At 47.4% G+C, this 16,762-nt stretch overlaps 2 protein-coding genes across 2 annotated transcripts; both read left to right on the forward strand.

Annotated features, from left to right (window-relative positions):
* The first annotated feature begins 5,300 nt into the window (after positions 1-5,300).
* On the forward strand, positions 5,301-7,963 carry LOC308659007 (uncharacterized protein). Its single transcript, XM_081312016.1, has one exon. The coding sequence runs from the start codon at positions 5,769-5,771 to the stop codon at positions 6,291-6,293; it is 525 nt and encodes a 174-aa protein (XP_081168142.1). The 5' UTR covers positions 5,301-5,768; the 3' UTR covers positions 6,294-7,963.
* A 6,000-nt stretch (positions 7,964-13,963) lies between these two features.
* Positions 13,964-16,238, forward strand: MFSD5 (major facilitator superfamily domain containing 5). The gene is made up of 2 exons (XM_081312017.1): positions 13,964-14,110; positions 14,670-16,238. The coding sequence occupies exon 2, from the start codon at positions 14,689-14,691 to the stop codon at positions 16,039-16,041; it is 1,353 nt and encodes a 450-aa protein (XP_081168143.1). The 5' UTR covers positions 13,964-14,110; positions 14,670-14,688; the 3' UTR covers positions 16,042-16,238.
* The last annotated feature ends 524 nt before the right edge of the window (positions 16,239-16,762 follow it).

The following is a 16,762-nucleotide window of genomic DNA, read 5'->3' on the forward strand; positions in this document are numbered from 1 at the left end:
GTGGCCCTAATCCCCCCACCCCCATCCCTGCCCAGTACATCTGAACTTGGTTTGCAGTGAATGAGTCTCCTGTCCTCATGAACCAGGCAAAGGCACCACTCCCTCCGTGGACGGGCATTCTGACACAAACCCAGGCACCACCCCCATGACAGTCTCCACTGGGTATCACCTCTCTCCACTTTTCTTTTCCCCTTCTTTAGAGGAGTTTAGAGACTGGTCCTAGATACCAAGAACTAGAGCTGAGACTATGTGACTGGGGTAAAAGATGGGGACAGAGAAGCTAAAACAGGGCACAAAACTCTTGGTGTAGATTCCAAGGGGAGAGTGAGTTGTAGAATTCCATTTGTCTCTGGCTTCTCCTTTGTCTTGGTTTGTCAATTTGTCTGCCTCTGTCTTTGTCTCCGATGAGCGTTTGTCCATCCATCCGTCTTGGTAACTGTAGCTCCTCCCTTCTGGTGATCTCCTTGTCCCCAGCCAACGACAGCATCCAGGGGGCGATGCCCAGGAAGACCCGCCCTATACCGGCCCCTTGGGATTGCAACGCTCCGCCCCGCCCCGACAGTTCTGCCGCCCCTCCTCAAGACCCACCAGTGGGGTCTGTGTGCTGTGGCAGTTTGACAGTCAATCAAATAGCCACAGCAGGTCGGGGAGCAGGGAAGAGGAGTTCAAATTTTTCTCTCCTCCCTCCACCCGCATCTTGCAGAAGAACCGGCTTTCAGTCCAGGGACTCCAGGAGGAGGTTTGGGAAGAGGAAGCTTCCCACTCTGGAAACTGGTGGAGGGGGCTGTCGGCATTTCTCTTTCCCCGGGGTTATGCCTGTTTCTAGGCTTTGATGTTTGTGGCTGCTCCACTCTGTCACCCTGGCAACTTGGAGAAATGATATCTTGGGTACCCTAGGACCAGGCTTCCTTTGCTTCCCTCATCACAGAGTAAAGAGCAAAAGGAGAGACTGTAAGGAGAGGGAATCTGCCCCACTGCCCTGACTTTGCCCTATTGCCCCACCCTGCTTTTCACCCTTGCCCCTTTCCCATCAACATCAGGACACTGACTAGGTCATTTTCCCATGCCTAATCTGGTCCTACAAGATGTCCCATGCCATGCTTAGAGGCAACTGGCAGATGTCTGGGGGGTGGGGGGAGCTATGTTACAACCTCCAAGGACATCATTAAGGCACAGAAGTGCTGCAAGGGCTTGGAGACTAAGGCACTCAGGGAGAGTGAGATGAAAACATGTTTTGTACGACACGTGGCCTCTCCATGTCCCTCCTCCCTCCCCTCCTCTCCCAGTCTCCCAGTCTGTGCCAAGGCTTATGCCAGCCCTGCCTCCAGTGCTTGCTTAATTTCACCCCTCATACCAAGCCTATTCTGCTGCTTGCCAGCATACTGACTCCTACTGAGCAAGTTTGTGTGTGGAAGGTCCTTAGCAGCCCCAGCATAGCCCAGATCCCCATATAGAATAAGGCCTTGGTTTTTGAAACATGATTTTAGGACCCCTACACAACTCTAGGAATTTCTTCCCTGAACATGCACCATTTGTTAATTTAGCAAATTTGTATTAAACATCCACTATGTGCCAAGCATCTTGCTAGGCCCTTGCAGACTTGGTCTGATGGAGGAGTAAGATGTTAACCAAAAAGTCCACAAAACTGCAACTAGAATAATAGGTATGGAAAGGCATAAGGTGCTAGGAAAATGAAGCAAAGGAGCATCTTCCCACAGCCAGGAGATCTGGACAGCCTTCTTGGAAACAGTGAGAAGACAGTGGAGAAAGGGATGATGAAAGAGTATGTGCAAAGGCCCTGGAATTGAGGTCCTGGCTATCAGTCAGCCTGCTATCCCAGAAAGAAGGAGGGATCTCTATTCCTGCACTCTACCTGGATCCAATATTCCACAAGGGAGGAATGGTAAACACCCCTTCATGGCTAAAGCAGGATATGGGACATCTGAAATGATTCCCCTCATGGCTTCATCTCCTGCTCCAAAGAGGGAAACCAAGACAGAGAGTGAAGAGGAATTACAGGATTAGGCCTGAGATTATAGTACAGAACTCAAGTCTTCATGCTGGCAAATCCTCCAGGGTGAAGATTCCTGCATTTGCTCAGCTAGAGCCTCCTCAGGCAGAAAGCCTTCTCCTCATTGCCTGCGCTACCCTGCACCTTCCTCCTCCCACTGATCCAGCCCCAACCTGTTCCACTCCCTGGAGCTAGCATGTCTGCCTCCACTGTTGCCTGGAGTTTGTGTGAAGCAAGTGCTCCAGGTGTCTGCCAGCTAGGGTGTGGGTGGATATAGCTGTATGTTTTGCACAGAACCTCTGTGCAGGGGTTCTGGGGGGAGGGGAGTCTTTCTCCTCTGTTTACTGGGAGCTTCCAGTTCCTCCTGTCCAGGTACCAGAGTTGCAGACCCTTCTTTTCTTCTCTTTCTTTTCCTTGTTTGCTTTTTCCTGTACCAAGGATTGAACCCAGTGTTGCTTAACCAGTGAGCCACATCCCTAGCCTCCCCCATTTTTTGGGGGGGGTAACTAGGGATTGAACTCAGGGGCACTTAATCACTGAGCCACATCCCCAGCCCTATTTTGTATTTTATTTAAGAGACAAGGTCTCAACTTTGAACCCGAGGTCCTCCTGCCTCAGCCTCATGAGTTGCTGGGATTGCAGGGGTGTGCCACTATACCCAGCTCCTTCTCTCTCATTTTGCATGGTACTGGAGATTTACTCCAGGGCTTCAGTATGCTGGCAAGCACTTTGCCACTGAGCTACATCCCCAGGTACCAGCCCCAGCCCTAGCCCCCACAGTTGGGTTTCTATTTCTTTTATTTTGGTACTTGGGATTGAACCCAGGGGCATGCTATCTTTTACTACTGAACTACGTCCCCAGTCCTTTTTGACACAAGGTCTTGCTAAGTTGCTAAGAGTCTCCATAAAGGATCTTGCTGAGGCCTAGAAATGAATGATCCTCTTACCTCAGCCTCCCGATTGGCTGGGATTACAGGTGTATACCCCATACCTGGCTTCAGTTCTTCCTGAAGAAAAGGAATGCCTTTGGAGGAAGGAAAAGGCCTCTTTGTGGCTCTGCTTCCTTTGGAGCAGGCAAAGAGGTCATGGGACCAATGGGGTTAAGTTCCAGCACTGCTGTGACCCACTTTTCTCCCTGTGCCCACATCCCCTGGGGCCAGGGTGTTGGGTGGGGCCAACTTGGCACCTCCGCACACACACATACCTGGGACTTCCCCTGGATGGAAACTCCCAGGACCCAGGCGTCCTGCCTGCCCTGCCAACTCCCACCAAATACTTAGGTTCAGTTCACCTTCACTCAGATCTCCCTGCTGCCAAATTACATCTCTGTGCCAGCACTAAAGGGCGCCAAGGATATCTAGCTATTTGGGGCTGCCTTTGATGTCTGGCTGTCCCCATATGATGTACTCATTTAAAGAAAATGATGTAGGGCTGTGAGGAGAAGTTTGGGGAAAGCTCTCCTTTGTTGAGCACCAAGCATTGTGGTAGGCATGTACAGTGTCTCATTTAATCTGCAGGGCAAGGCAGCCCGGAGAGCTCTAGTTATCATCCTCATTTCACAGAGGAGGGAGATGAGAACTGGAGAGGTCAAGTGACTGGTTTATTATCACACAGCTAGGAAGTGGCAGAGCTAAGATGGGAACTCAGGTTTTGGAGGTCCTGGCTCTCTTCACTATAGCAGTCTTTTGACCCTTTTCCTATTACTAACTATCTCTCCATAAGATGACAGAATTAGGAAATTCAATTCTGTACAATTTAGCAAACATTTATTGAGCATCCAGTATATGCCAGGCAGACAGATGATAAAAATAAAGAGAAGGTCGGGCTAGGGCTGTTGCTCAGCGGTAGAGCGCTCGCCAAGCATGTGTGAGGCCCTGGGTTCGATCCTCAGCACCACATAAAAATAAATAATATAAAGGTATTCTGTCCAACTATGACTAAAACATATTTTTTTTTTTTAAAGACAGAATGAGAGGTAGAGTGAGAGGGAGAGACAGAATTTTTTTTTTTAATATTTATTTCTTAGTTTTCGGCAGACACAACATTTTTTTGTTTGTATGTGATGCTGAGGATCGAACCCGGGCCGCACGCATGCCAGGCGAGCGCGCTACCGCTTGAGCCACATCCCCAGCCCTACTAAAAAATAATTTTAAAAAATAAAGAGAACATTCTAACCCAGGGTAGGTGTAGGACTAAAAAGACCCACCCACTCTGTTGCCTAAAACTGTCAGTGATTTTCCCTTTTCACTTGGAATAAGATCTAAGTCCCTACCTTGGCTCACAAAGCCCTGTATGATGGGAACTCTGCCTTACACTCTGCCCTGTGCTATTATGAATCTTCTCTTTGCTTGTGGAACTCTCTGGAATGTTCTTCCACTAGACATTTCCATGGCTTGCTCCCTTACTTCTTTTAGTCTTTCCCTGACCACTGATTTTGAGACTGTAACTTCTAGCATTCTTCATCCTTTTTCTTTTTCTTTCTTTCTTTCTTTCTTTGGTGCTGGGTATCAAATCCAGAGTCTTCCTTACCCTCTTTTCAATTTTTTTGTTTTGTTTTTTTCCATAACCCAATCATCTTGGTTCCCTTTGTTCCACTTAGCCTCAGGCAGCTTTCTGTCCTCTGCCAGGTCTTGACAGAGTGTAGCTCCTCTCATTCCTTAAGGGGAGGACTGTTTGTTTCTTTGGTACTAGGAATTGAAGCCAGGGGTGTTATTCCACTAAACTACATGCACATATCCTTTGCATTTTTTATTTTGAGACAAGGTTTTTCTAAGTTGCCCAGGTTGGTCTTGAATTTACAATCCGTTTTATCCTTCCAAGTCACTGGGATTAAAAGCATGAACCATGGGCCTTGCCTTACCTGACTGTTTGGGGGTTGTCTAGCTGCCCCTCTGATTGCTTCACCTCTGAGTCACTGTTTATCACATCACCCTGTGATAATGAGAATAGCCATTCTCATGCTCTGAAATAAGCTAATTTGTTCACCTGTTTGGTTTTTGTCCTCACTCTGCCCCACCCTCCCTTCTTTTGGGAGCTCCATAAGAAAGGAAACTCAGCTGTCTGGTTCACTACCAAGGCTAGTGCTTGACCCATAATAGACTTGTAAATAATAGTTTTCCAGATCAAGCTGTCAGTTTTCCAAAGACAGCCAGGTACCCCTACGCCCACACCTGGGACTTGCTTTCTCTGGAAACTCCCAGAACCTAGACATTCTAACACTTCTACCTGCTCCCAACAGCACCCCTGACTCAAGTCTCTTAAGAATGCTTCTACTGATGCCACTGCCTCCCTGAGCCCCCTCTGGGAGTTGTTTGGGGCCAGTAGCTCTGGCCACCAGAGTTGGAGAAACTCGGCAGGTGTTAAGGCCTAGAGTGTAAGAAATTCTTGTGATTAAATAGAGGGGAAGACTTCAGAGAATACAGGGCCTGGCCAGGTGAAGAAGAGAGAAAGGACATTCCAAGCTGAAGAAACAGCGTGAACAAAGGACTGGGGGCATGAAAGTGCATGTCCTATTTGAAGAACATGTTCTGGTCTGGTGCAGTTAGAGGATTGTCAATGGCAGGGAGGGTGGCAGGGGAGCTTTGCTGGGCAGATCTGGAAGGGGAGGGCTGGCTGGGGAGGGCTGAACTCCCTGCAGGATCTGCAAGGCTCAGCGTGTCTTAGATTTAATCCTACCCCCACCCGGGAGTTCATCCCTCCTACTCCCCCGCTACCCTCCCTTCTACCCAGGCCCCAGCCTTCCTGCTCCTACAGCTCCATGGATTTCTCTGTGGGCCTACACTTGGGGCCTAGGAAAAAGAAGGTTGCCTACCAAGAGTCCCCTACACCCTCTGGGCACAGTCCACCAACTACCTTTCCCTACCTGCCCTGTCACCCCTCTGCGTGTACCTGCTCCTGCCCTGCCTGTCCCCCTCCCATCTACTCCTGCACTGCCTGTTCCTCCTATGCAGCTACCTGCCCATCCTGTCCCAGCCTCCCTGGGCCACCCTGCACCTGCTCCTGCCCTCCTTGCCCTGCCTGTCCTTCCTTGACTTGTCCCCATACCTCCTGTGTCTCCTGCTCCGGTCCACCCCTGACCTGCTGCCACCCCTCCTCTTGCCCCATTTACCCTTGTTCCAAGGGCCAAGGTGCCTGTTGGAGTTCCCGGAGTTCCCACTTGGCCTGTAGTGATAGCTATGGCTGTTGCCAAGGGGCAGCTTGCGGGCTTCCAGGCTCCACTGGTTGCTGTAACTTCTGCCTAAGGAGACGGCGTGCTTCTCAGGGGCGCTGTCTGATTGTCTAGATGAACTGCTGCTCTCTGAGAGACTATGGGTCTCCTGAAGCACTTCTGAAGCTGCTTCCTCAGGTAGGAGCTCTAAGCAGAGTGGGGAGAGGGATCAGCTGAACCCCTGCCGGGCAAGGAAAGGCAGCAGGTTACCCAGAACCCCTCTCCCCAGGCCTGGGGGACAGGGAGCGTCTGCTTTGAAGATAGTTTCTGTGCATGCTAGTGCTGGTTCCAGAACCTCCTCTTCTGCAACTTCTGGAATGGAAAGTGAAGCACCCTTACAGCCCCTGAAGGTGAGCAAATCGGCTATTTCTTCCCCTCCACTCAGCCTCTAGTGGAAACCTTTGTTTCTTCTACAATTCATATGGTTAAGATCAAACCTTTGTCCTGAAGCCACTCTGGCCCCTTGGAACTCTATCCGTACCCCTAGTTGCCCCAAGAGTTTCTGGACCTCTGACCTCTCATTTTGAATCAGGCAGAGAAGGTCAGTAGCTGTTAGCCCAGAATCGATGGCTGAGCAGAGGGTTCCTGGATCTCTCTCCTTAAATAGCTGTGCCATTCTTCCTGGTCCTCACTTTTAGCCGGAAACCCTCTGCCTGGATAGCTTGTCTTGAAATCTCTCAGAGCTCTCAGCCCATGACCTCAATCTTGTAGCAGTAATCCCATCTATGACAACTATCTCATCTATCATGGGGATGAAAGAAGCTGGGGACCCTTGATTCAGGGTCAAGTAAGTCCTGTGTCCCTGGGGTTGGGGCTGGGAGACAGGAGAAGTCACCAAGAGAAGTCAGACTAGTCATCTAGAAGTCAGACTCGGGTACTTATCGGGCCTGCTCCTAGGCCTGAAATCCTAAACCCCTCCATGTTTCTCACATTCTCTGGCTTCTACTTGTCTTCTTTTTCTTCACCTCCTTCTGTAGGACCTTTGTTGTTGTTGTTTTATCTTGTTCTTTTCTCCCACCTCCCACCCTGTACCAGTTGGATTTCCCCAACTATTCAGGGGCTCTCGACCACTGAGCCACATCCCCAGCCTTATTTTGTATTTTATTTAGAGACAGGGTCTCACTGAGTTGCTTAGCACCTCACTTTTTCTGAGGCTGACTTTGAACTCACCATCTTTCTGCCTCAGCCTCCTGAGCCGCTAGGATTATAGCAGCTTTTTTTTATTGGTGCAGTATACTTGTACAAATGATGGGATTTGTTGTTTCACATTCATATATACACAACATACACACAAGACAACAGTATAATTTGGCCAATTATGTTCTTTTCTTTCTGCTTATTTTTTTTTCTCTATATTTCTACTGCATTCTCTCCCCCCACTGTTTTCATTGGGACATTTTGCCTTCACCAAGCTTTTGTCACTGCATCTGTCTTTGCTACTCTCTATTTCTCCTGATTTAAAGACATATCTGGGGCTGGGGTTGTAGCTTAGTGGTACAGTGCTGGCCTAGCATGTATGAGGTACTGGGTTTGGTCTTCAGCACTACATAAAAATAAATAAAAATAAAGGTATTGTTTATATGCAACTAAAATATTTATTTAATTTATTTAATTAATTTGTTTATTTTTTGTGGTGCTGGGGATTGAATCCAGGGCCTTATGCATGTAAGGTAAGCACTCTACCACCTGAGATATTATCCCCATCTCTAAAAAAATTATTTAAAAAAATTTTTTTTAAAAAGACATCTTTTTCCTCCTTCCCTGCCTTCATGGCTACTTTCTTCTTTGGTCTTTCTCTTCACCTCCTATCTCTCTGCTCTTCTGTTTATTCTGCTTCTGGGTGCCATCTCATTTGTGATCTCTTCTGTTTCTATTTCCCTTTCTGTATCTGTCTCTCTTCCTGTCTTCGGTGTCTAGCTGTTTTATCATTTCCTATCTCTCTTTCTGCCTCTCCTCTCCTTCTCCCTCTCTCCCCCTCTCTCTATCCTTGTATCTCTCTTCCTGGGTCCTTCGGCTGTCTGCACAACAAAACAAACCAAATCTGTGCCATATTTATCTTATTGCTACCCAGGGGCCAGGACATTGAGCTCTCCAGTGTCTGTCTGTACTACGCAGACCATGCACGGGAGGGAGTGAGGGGCAGACACAGTTACCAGAGTAGCACCTCCCTTCCCTAAGTACTACCTAGGCCACCCTTTCCTGCTCAGTTTTAAGCCCAAACATTATTATCATTTTGTAATTTTTCATTTTGTAACATGGATTGAACCCAGGGGTGCTTAGCCACTTAGCCATATCCTCAGCCCTCTTTTAAATTTTGAGACAGGGTCTCACCAAATTGCTGAGGCTGGCCTCTTATAATCCTCCTTCCTCAGGCTACCCAAGTCACTGGGATTATAGGCATGCACCATCGTGCCCAGATAAGCCCAACCATTTTTTTTTTTAATCTTTTATTTTTTTTAGTTCTCGGCGGACACAACATCTTTGTTGGTATGTGGTGCTGAGGATCGAACCTGGGCCGCACACATGCCAGGCGAGCGCGCTACCGCTTGAGCCACATCCCCAGCCCAAGCCCAACCATTTTTAAAAATGATATTTCAGCAAGGTGGCACAAGTCTGTAATCCCAGCAGTTCAGGAGACTAAGGCAGGAGGATAACAAACTGGAGACCAGCCTTGGCAACTTAGCGAGACCCTGTCTCAAAATAAAAATAAAAAGCTTGGCCAGGCATGGTGGCACACACCTATAATCCCAGTGGCTCGGGAGGCTGCGGCAGGAGGATTTTCAAAGCCAGCCTCAGCAACAGCGAGGAGCTAAGCAACTCAGGGAGACCCTGTCTCTCAATAAAATACAAAATAGGGCTGGGGATGTGGCTCAGTGGTCGAGTGCCCCTGAGTTCAATCCTCAGTACCCCTCTCAAAAAACAAAAACCAAACAAACAAACAAAAACCCCTGGTGCTGTAGTTCAGTAGTACAGCAACCCCAGGTGCAATCCCCAGTATGGCAAAAAGAAAAAAGAAAAAAGATATTTCAGGAATGGAGATACAGTTTAGTGGCAGAACACTTGCCTAGTATGATCAAGATCCTGGATTCTATCTCAACACCATAAATAAATAAATAAATAAATAAATAAATAAATAAATAAAATAGAAACAATGTCTCTCCAAGCTTCTTATTCTGAAAGTTGGCAATTAAAAATAAAAAGTGGGGACTGGGATTGTGGCTCAGTGGCAGAGCGCTTGCCTCGCATGTGTGAGGCACTGGGTTCAATCCGCAGCACCACATTAAAAAAAAAAAAAGTAAATAAATCAAATAAAGGTATTGTATACAGATTAAAAAAATAAAAAATAAAAGTGGCCTGTGGATGAGCTTAGCATGCTGAAGTTACTAGCTCAAAACTATAGGAAAAAAAAAAATTGAATTAAGCATTTAGGATTTATGCTGCCTGTTCTATATAAACTATGTTTCAGGACAGCCAAATAGGTCTTACTGATGGAGACAACCTCTTATTTAAAGAAGACTTCCAGCTAATATGGAAGGATTATGGGAGAAAAAAAATCACCATTTTGCAATTCCCAATGAATTAAAGCAAGAATCATGTATGGGTAAATCAAAGATGATGATTGATGGAGACTTTTGCAATGGAAGAACCAAGCTGCCACCATCTGAGCCCACTGATGAGTCTTAGCATCACTAAAAAGCAACATAACCAGATGCCAGGTACCTCCTGATGTAATACAGTTTGAAGCACTCAGCATCAAGGAAGGGGTCTTCCTAAACAAGGAGACAACCAAGACACTGAAGATGAATCTAATCAAATCTCCAGAGCTAACTTCCATTTCATGGGAAATTCAGGAGATGGAGGCTCATGTGAAATATCACTGAAGAAGTAGGCAGATGCATCTAAAACGTGGGACATTCTAAAGGAAATCTGACCCAGTTTCCTCAAGTAGTCAATGGCTTAAGGGGGGAGAGTTAGAAGGGTTTTAAAAAGACAACTATAGGGTTGAGGGTGTAGCTTGTAGTGGTAGAGGCTTTGCCTAGTGTGTGTGTGATGTTCTGGGTTAATCCCCAGCAACACACACACACACACACACACACACACACACACACACACAGAAGACCAACTACTTACACAGAACATGTAGACTTCTTTCAGTTCATGATTTGTAGAACCAATTATAAAAAGATATTTTCAGACAGTTGGGAACATTTAATTGTGGACTGGGTATTTATAATGCCAAAGAATCAGTGCTAATTTTGCTAGTCATAAAAATGGCCCGGGGGGGGGGGGGGGAAAGGACCTGAGGTTATATAAGAGAAGGTCCTTATTTCCTAGAGACACATGCCGACATGTACAATAAAGCAAATTCTTTAATTTTAAATATTTCAGAAGAGAATTAAGAACAGAAAGAAAAGAGTAGAGGGCACAAACAGTGACAAAATTCATAATTGTTGAATTAGTATATGTGGGTTCATAGAACAATGCTATCTTTGTGTATGTTTCAAACATTTTCATAATAAAATTTTTAAATGAAGTTCCTCTGGTAAGCCTGGTTTTTAATAACTCCCAGAGTGTCCTCCCCAACTATCCTGAGATCCAGGACTTCCCCCATGGTTCCTCACACACAGATGCCAGCCCTCCCTTCCCATTATCGGAAGCATGTCCTAGAGATGGATTGTGTTCACGGGCCACACTTTTACCCCTCCAGTCTTCCACAGGCAATTTCTCGTTAGGACTTTTCCCACCTAAGCTTCACAGCTCTGAGGGGCCAGGACAACCGTAAACATTCCATAAATATTTTGATTAGGCACTACAATAAAAAAAAAGATAATCCAAAATAATATAATCTTGCTTTTGGTCTCTGTTAGATGCTTCTGAGAAAAATACAATATGATAATGGTAGAAAACTGGTCTCTGCCTTGTGAAACAGAAAGCAAAAATAAAAGGTCATACTATTATATCTATTATATCTATTATCTTTATCCAGGACAACCTCCATATCCAAAGAAAAGAACACCAAGAAATTAGAAACTTGTTGTCATGAGTTCAAGGAGCTGATGCTCAGCAATAAGATGGAGGGCAGTCAGTGCCCAATGCCCTCACTAACTGAGTGACCTTGGAGAAGTCATGAGTTTTTTAATAATAGTATTTCTGGGGGCTGGGGATGTGGTTCAAGCGGTAGCGTGCTCGCCTGGCATGCGTGCGGCCCGGGTTCGATCCTCAGCACCACATACAAACAAAGATGTTGTGCCCGCTGATAACTAAAAAAAATAAATAATAATAAATATTAAAAAAAAATAATAATAATAGTATTTCTGAATGAAAGCCTGGGAACAATAACCTCTTTTTACTCTCCAGTAGTTTGACACCTAGTGGTGAAGACACTTTTCAACTTGTAAGATATAACTCAGCTGTTTTATCCTAAGAAAGTATTTCTCTGGATATAATCTCTGACCCTGTACACTATACTCTTCAAGCATTAATATTAACAACATTTACTAATCATTGTGCAGGCAGCTAGACTCATTTAATTTTCTCAGAAACCATGTTTTAGCATGGAATTAGAAAGATCTAGGTCCCAGATCCTATTTTACCTCTTACTATGGGACTCTGGAGATGTGAACTACCTTCCCCAACTCTGGGAGATAATAATCATATCCACCTTATAGGTTGTTTCAATGATGATACAGATAAACACTATTGGTTGGTTTCCAAATATTCTACTTCTATTAGAGGTAAAAAATGGTATTGGCCTCCAGACACTCAATAATTGATGTGCATTGTAAATGCACAAATTATTCACAAATTTGGGAAAAAAGACAAGAAATATCTCATAAATCTGCTGGATTTCAAGAGACATCTAAGCAAGGTGCAATGGCCACCGCCTGTAATTCCAGCAGCTTTGGAGGCTGAAGTAGGAGGATAAAAAGAGGCCAGCCTGGGCAATTTAGCAAGACCCTGCCTCAAAACCAAAAAATGTGAAGGACCAGAAAAATAGCTCAATGGTAGAGTGTCCCTGGTTCAATATCACTACTGGGGTGCAGGGAAGACATCTGCTTAGCATTCCAAAAACAATGCAATGAGAAACCACCAGGAAGAAGATCCAGACCTACTACTGTCCAAGATATCAGATTTGACATGATAAGTTAAATTATTCTCAAACAAGTACAAGAATGTCAAAACAAGCCATGACATGGAAAACAGAAAACATATTGTCAAAAATGTAATGTAGGGTTGGGGATGTAGCTCAGTTGGTAGAGTGCTTGCCTCACATGCACAAGGCCCTGGGTTCAATCCCCAGCACACACACACACACAAAGTAATATAAGTATTTTGTTCTTTTCCATCAACCAAATTTTTTTTTTTTTGGTAGTGGGTACCAGGGATTGAACCCAGGGACATGCTTAATTAACCACTAAGCCACACCCCCAGCCTTTTTTATTTTTTGAGACAGGGTCTTGCTAAGTTGCTGAGGCTGGCTTTGAACTTGCCATCCTCCTGCTTCAGCCTTCAGAGTGAGCTGGGATCATAGGCATGTACCACTGGAAAGGGCCTTCCCACCAAAACTTTTTTGTGGGGCTGGGGTTGTGGCTCAGTAGCAGAGCACTTGCCTGGCATGTGTGAGGCACTGAGTTTGATCCTCAGCACCACATATAAATAAAAAAATAAAAAATAAAGGTACATCAACAACTAAAAAATATTTAAAGACAAAAAAAGAACTTCTTTGTATATTGTGTGCTGTATAAAAGGATATGGTATTTGCCCGATGTCTTATTTATAGGTTGGCTTATATCCATGTGAAAGATACCTCTAAACAGGGTATTATAGTATTTTCTTTTTTTTTTTTTTTACACTGGGAATTGAACCCATAGGCACTCTACTACCAAGCTACTCCCCGATCCCCCTTTTTATTTTTTGATACAGGGTCTTCCTAAATTGCCAAGGCTGGCCTTGAACTTGCAATCCTTCTCTCTCAGCTGTCCCAGTAGCTGAATATTAGGCATGCACCAGCTGTATTTTCATTCTTAATAAGTTATATAAACTCTAGATTATCATTTCCAACCTAATTTAATGCATCTTTGTCAATTTCGTTGAAATATTATTCACAGAATTGAAATTTGGGGACTTAATGAGTTAAAGCTATGCTGTCACTGAACTTTAGCCTTCTTTATTTGGGCACTGATTTATGACTTCATACAGAGAAACTGGGACGCTACTAAGTTATGTGGCTTGCCTAAGGCCACACAGCTGGTAAGTGACAGTTTACCAGCTGGATTGGAACCTTGGTCTGTCGGAGGATCCAGTCCAAGTTCCCTGCCCTACATCGCCTCCCTCAGGTGTCTGGACTGCAACTGATTTCTTGTCTGGAGTTTATTATGCTGCGAAAAGAGGCAAAACCAGAAGCCGTCTTGGCTTAGGGCAGCCAAGTTCATTAAGAGAAGGCAGCTCCTGGATCTGAGGCACTACAGGCATCTTTCCCAGGCACCCTGCGCAGAGAAAGAGAGAAAGTGAGTTTTAAAGTCGAGGTGGCCCCACAGGTATCTACAAGTCGGAAAGAGTGTCACAGAAGGCAGCGCGTCAGGCTGGATCAGGAGCAGCAACTGCCACCCCCGCGGACCGTTCCCCTCCCCATCCTACCTCACACCGACCTCGGGAGCGCGGCGCCCGGGCGCAAGCAGGAGGAGTGATGGGGCGGGGCTTCCGCGCCGCGCCCCCGTCACGTGACGAAGTCATCATGGCGGCGGCCGGAGGCCTGCCCGGCTCCCGGAAGCAGGCTGTGAGGGGCGGGCGCGCTGCTGGAACCCGAGGGAAGCCAGAGCCAGAGCGGGGAGGGCGGCCCGGCGGCCTGGAGCCGGACGTGTCCGGAGTGTCCCCGCAGATCGGGACAGCAGGTGAGACCCAGGCCGGGCAAGGCGCAAGCAGGTGTGGTGGCTCTGGGCGGGGGCTAGGGGGCGCAGGGATGTGCCGGTGTCCTGGAGGAGGGGAAATCTAGGTGCACGCGCGTGACCATGAAGCAATACAAGAGGCTCGCGCGGGCGGGAGAGATGCATGGGAATATGTCGAGATACTGAGGGCAAAAATGGGCTTCTCAGCAAGATGGAAGGTAACAGAGGAACTGCAGAAGCTGTTGTGGAAGAGGGCAGCAGCCCCTTTAGAATTTGCAGGACCTGGATTACTGTAGGGACTCCCTCTTTGCCATGCCTGGCAAGGGTGGGGCGAATGCTCAGGCCTCGCCCTCCTCTCTTACCTCTCCCTGCCCCACAGTGTCCTAGGAGACAGCTCTGGCGGGCCACTCCTCCCATCCACCCAACTGGTCCCTCCAGTCTGAGCTCTTGGGGGTAGGGTGGAGTTGGCAGGGGATTGGGTGGAGCTACCCTCTGCTTAGACACCCAGCCCCTTGACAGTGCTACCCGGATGTGACTCTCATCCTCCCCCCCTTTTTCTCCCCAGGTCGTCCGGGGGGCCCACCATGCTGGTGACTGCCTACCTGGCTTTTGTAGGCCTCCTGGCCTCTTGCCTGGGTTTGGAGCTGTCAAGATGCCGGGCTAAACCCCCTGGAAGGGCCTGCAGCAATCCCTCATTCCTTCAGTTTCAACTGGACTTTTATCAGGTCTACTTCCTTGCCCTGGCAGCTGACTGGCTCCAGGCCCCCTACCTCTATAAACTCTACCAGCATTACCACTTCCTGGAGGGTCAAATTGCCATCCTCTATGTTTGTGGCCTTGCCTCCACAGTCCTCTTTGGCCTAGTGGCCTCCTCCCTTGTGGATTGGCTGGGTCGTAAGAAGTCTTGTGTCCTCTTCTCCCTCACTTACTCTCTATGCTGCTTAACCAAACTTTCTCAGGACTACTTTGTGCTGCTGGTGGGCCGAGCACTTGGTGGGTTGTCCACTGCCCTCCTCTTCTCAGCATTCGAGGCCTGGTACATCCATGAACACGTGGAGCGGCATGATTTCCCTGCTGAGTGGATCCCAGCTACCTTTGCCCGAGCTGCCTTCTGGAACCATGCACTGGCTGTAGTGGCAGGTGTGGCAGCTGAAGCTGTGGCTAGCTGGATGGGGTTGGGGCCTGTAGCACCTTTTGTGGCCGCCATCCCTCTGCTGGCTCTGGCTGGTGTCTTGGTCCTTCGCAACTGGGGAGAGAACTATGACCGGCAGCGTGCCTTCTCAAGGACTTGTGCTGGAGGGCTGCGCTGCCTCCTGTCCGACCGTCGTGTGCTGCTTTTGGGCACCATACAAGCCCTGTTTGAAAGTGTCATCTTTATCTTTGTCTTCCTCTGGACACCTGTTCTGGACCCACATGGGGCCCCACTGGGCATTGTCTTCTCCAGCTTCATGGCAGCTAGCCTGCTGGGTTCTTCCCTGTACCGCATCGCTACGTCCAAGAGGTACCACCTTCAACCCATGCACCTACTCTCCCTTGCTGTCCTCATCGTTGTCTTCTCTCTCTTCATGTTGACTTTCTCCACCAGCCCAGGCCAGGAGAGTCCAGTGGAGTCCTTCATTGCCTTCCTACTTATTGAGTTGGCCTGTGGGCTGTACTTTCCCAGTATGAGCTTCCTGCGGAGAAAGGTGATCCCTGAGACAGAGCAGGCTGGGGTACTCAACTGGTTCCGGGTGCCCCTACACTTACTGGCCTGTCTAGGGCTCCTTGTCCTCCATGACAGTGATCGAAAGACAGGCACTCGGAACATGTTCAGCATCTGCTCTGCTGTCATGGTGATGGCTCTGCTGGCAGTGGTGGGACTCTTCACTGTGGTAAGGCATGATGCTGAGCTTCGGGTACCCTCACCCACAGGGGAGCCCTATGCCCCTGAGCTTTAACCCTGTTCTAGTACAATGGGTCTGGGATGGACTCTGAATCCCACCTCTCCAGGGTTGTACAGATCTCACTGTGACTCTGTCCTGCAGCCCCTCCTGCCAGTGCTTTGTGTTGGGAAGAACATGGGGGTGATGGGCTGGAAAGGTGCCAAAAGTTGACTCTGTTACTCCCTTTCCCCTTTCCATTTAAAAATAAACACTTTTAATGGATTATTGATTTGATTTACTCATCCTCACCTGTACCCATCTCATATGTTTCTTTCTGGTGAGTGGGCAGCTGGAGGTTTTGAGATAAAGGTGGAATTGCCAGCAAAAGGTTTGTATTTCTAAATTCTTCAAGCTTACACCTCAAATTGAGAGCTGCTAAGATTGCTTTTCAGCAGAACTGGGCAGAAAGGACCTGAGGCTCCTATGTCTTGCACACCTCTCTTGTACAGGCACTCTCCCCAGTTGCCAAATAGAACCTTTCTCTGAATCTTGGATGAGACAATCTCTGAAGCACATGGGGTAAATGCACAGTATTCCATGCCACTGACAAGTCCAGGAGCTTGGTCTGCTGCTGTGACCACCCTTTAGTGCAAACCCAAAGCCGTTCCTGCAGGAGTAAGCTTGCAGCTCCGCAGGTTCATGCTTCCAGCCTCTGCCTCTGGCTATAAATGTACCCTTTGTTTAGCATCATCTGAGCCCATCAGGTTCTGTATCCCCACATGAAAACTAAGTAAAG

Source organism: Spermophilus citellus (genome assembly GCF_964194105.1).
Source record: "Spermophilus citellus genome assembly, chromosome: 10".
NCBI lineage: Eukaryota > Metazoa > Chordata > Mammalia > Rodentia > Sciuridae > Spermophilus > Spermophilus citellus.

Bases quoted from the DNA above. Each gene is read 5' to 3' on its own strand.
- MFSD5 (XM_081312017.1), top strand. From the start codon at position 14,689: ATGCTGGTGACTGCCTACCTGGCTTTTGTAGGCCTCCTGGCCTCTTGC.
- LOC308659007 (XM_081312016.1), top strand. From the start codon at position 5,769: ATGGATTTCTCTGTGGGCCTACACTTGGGGCCTAGGAAAAAGAAGGTT.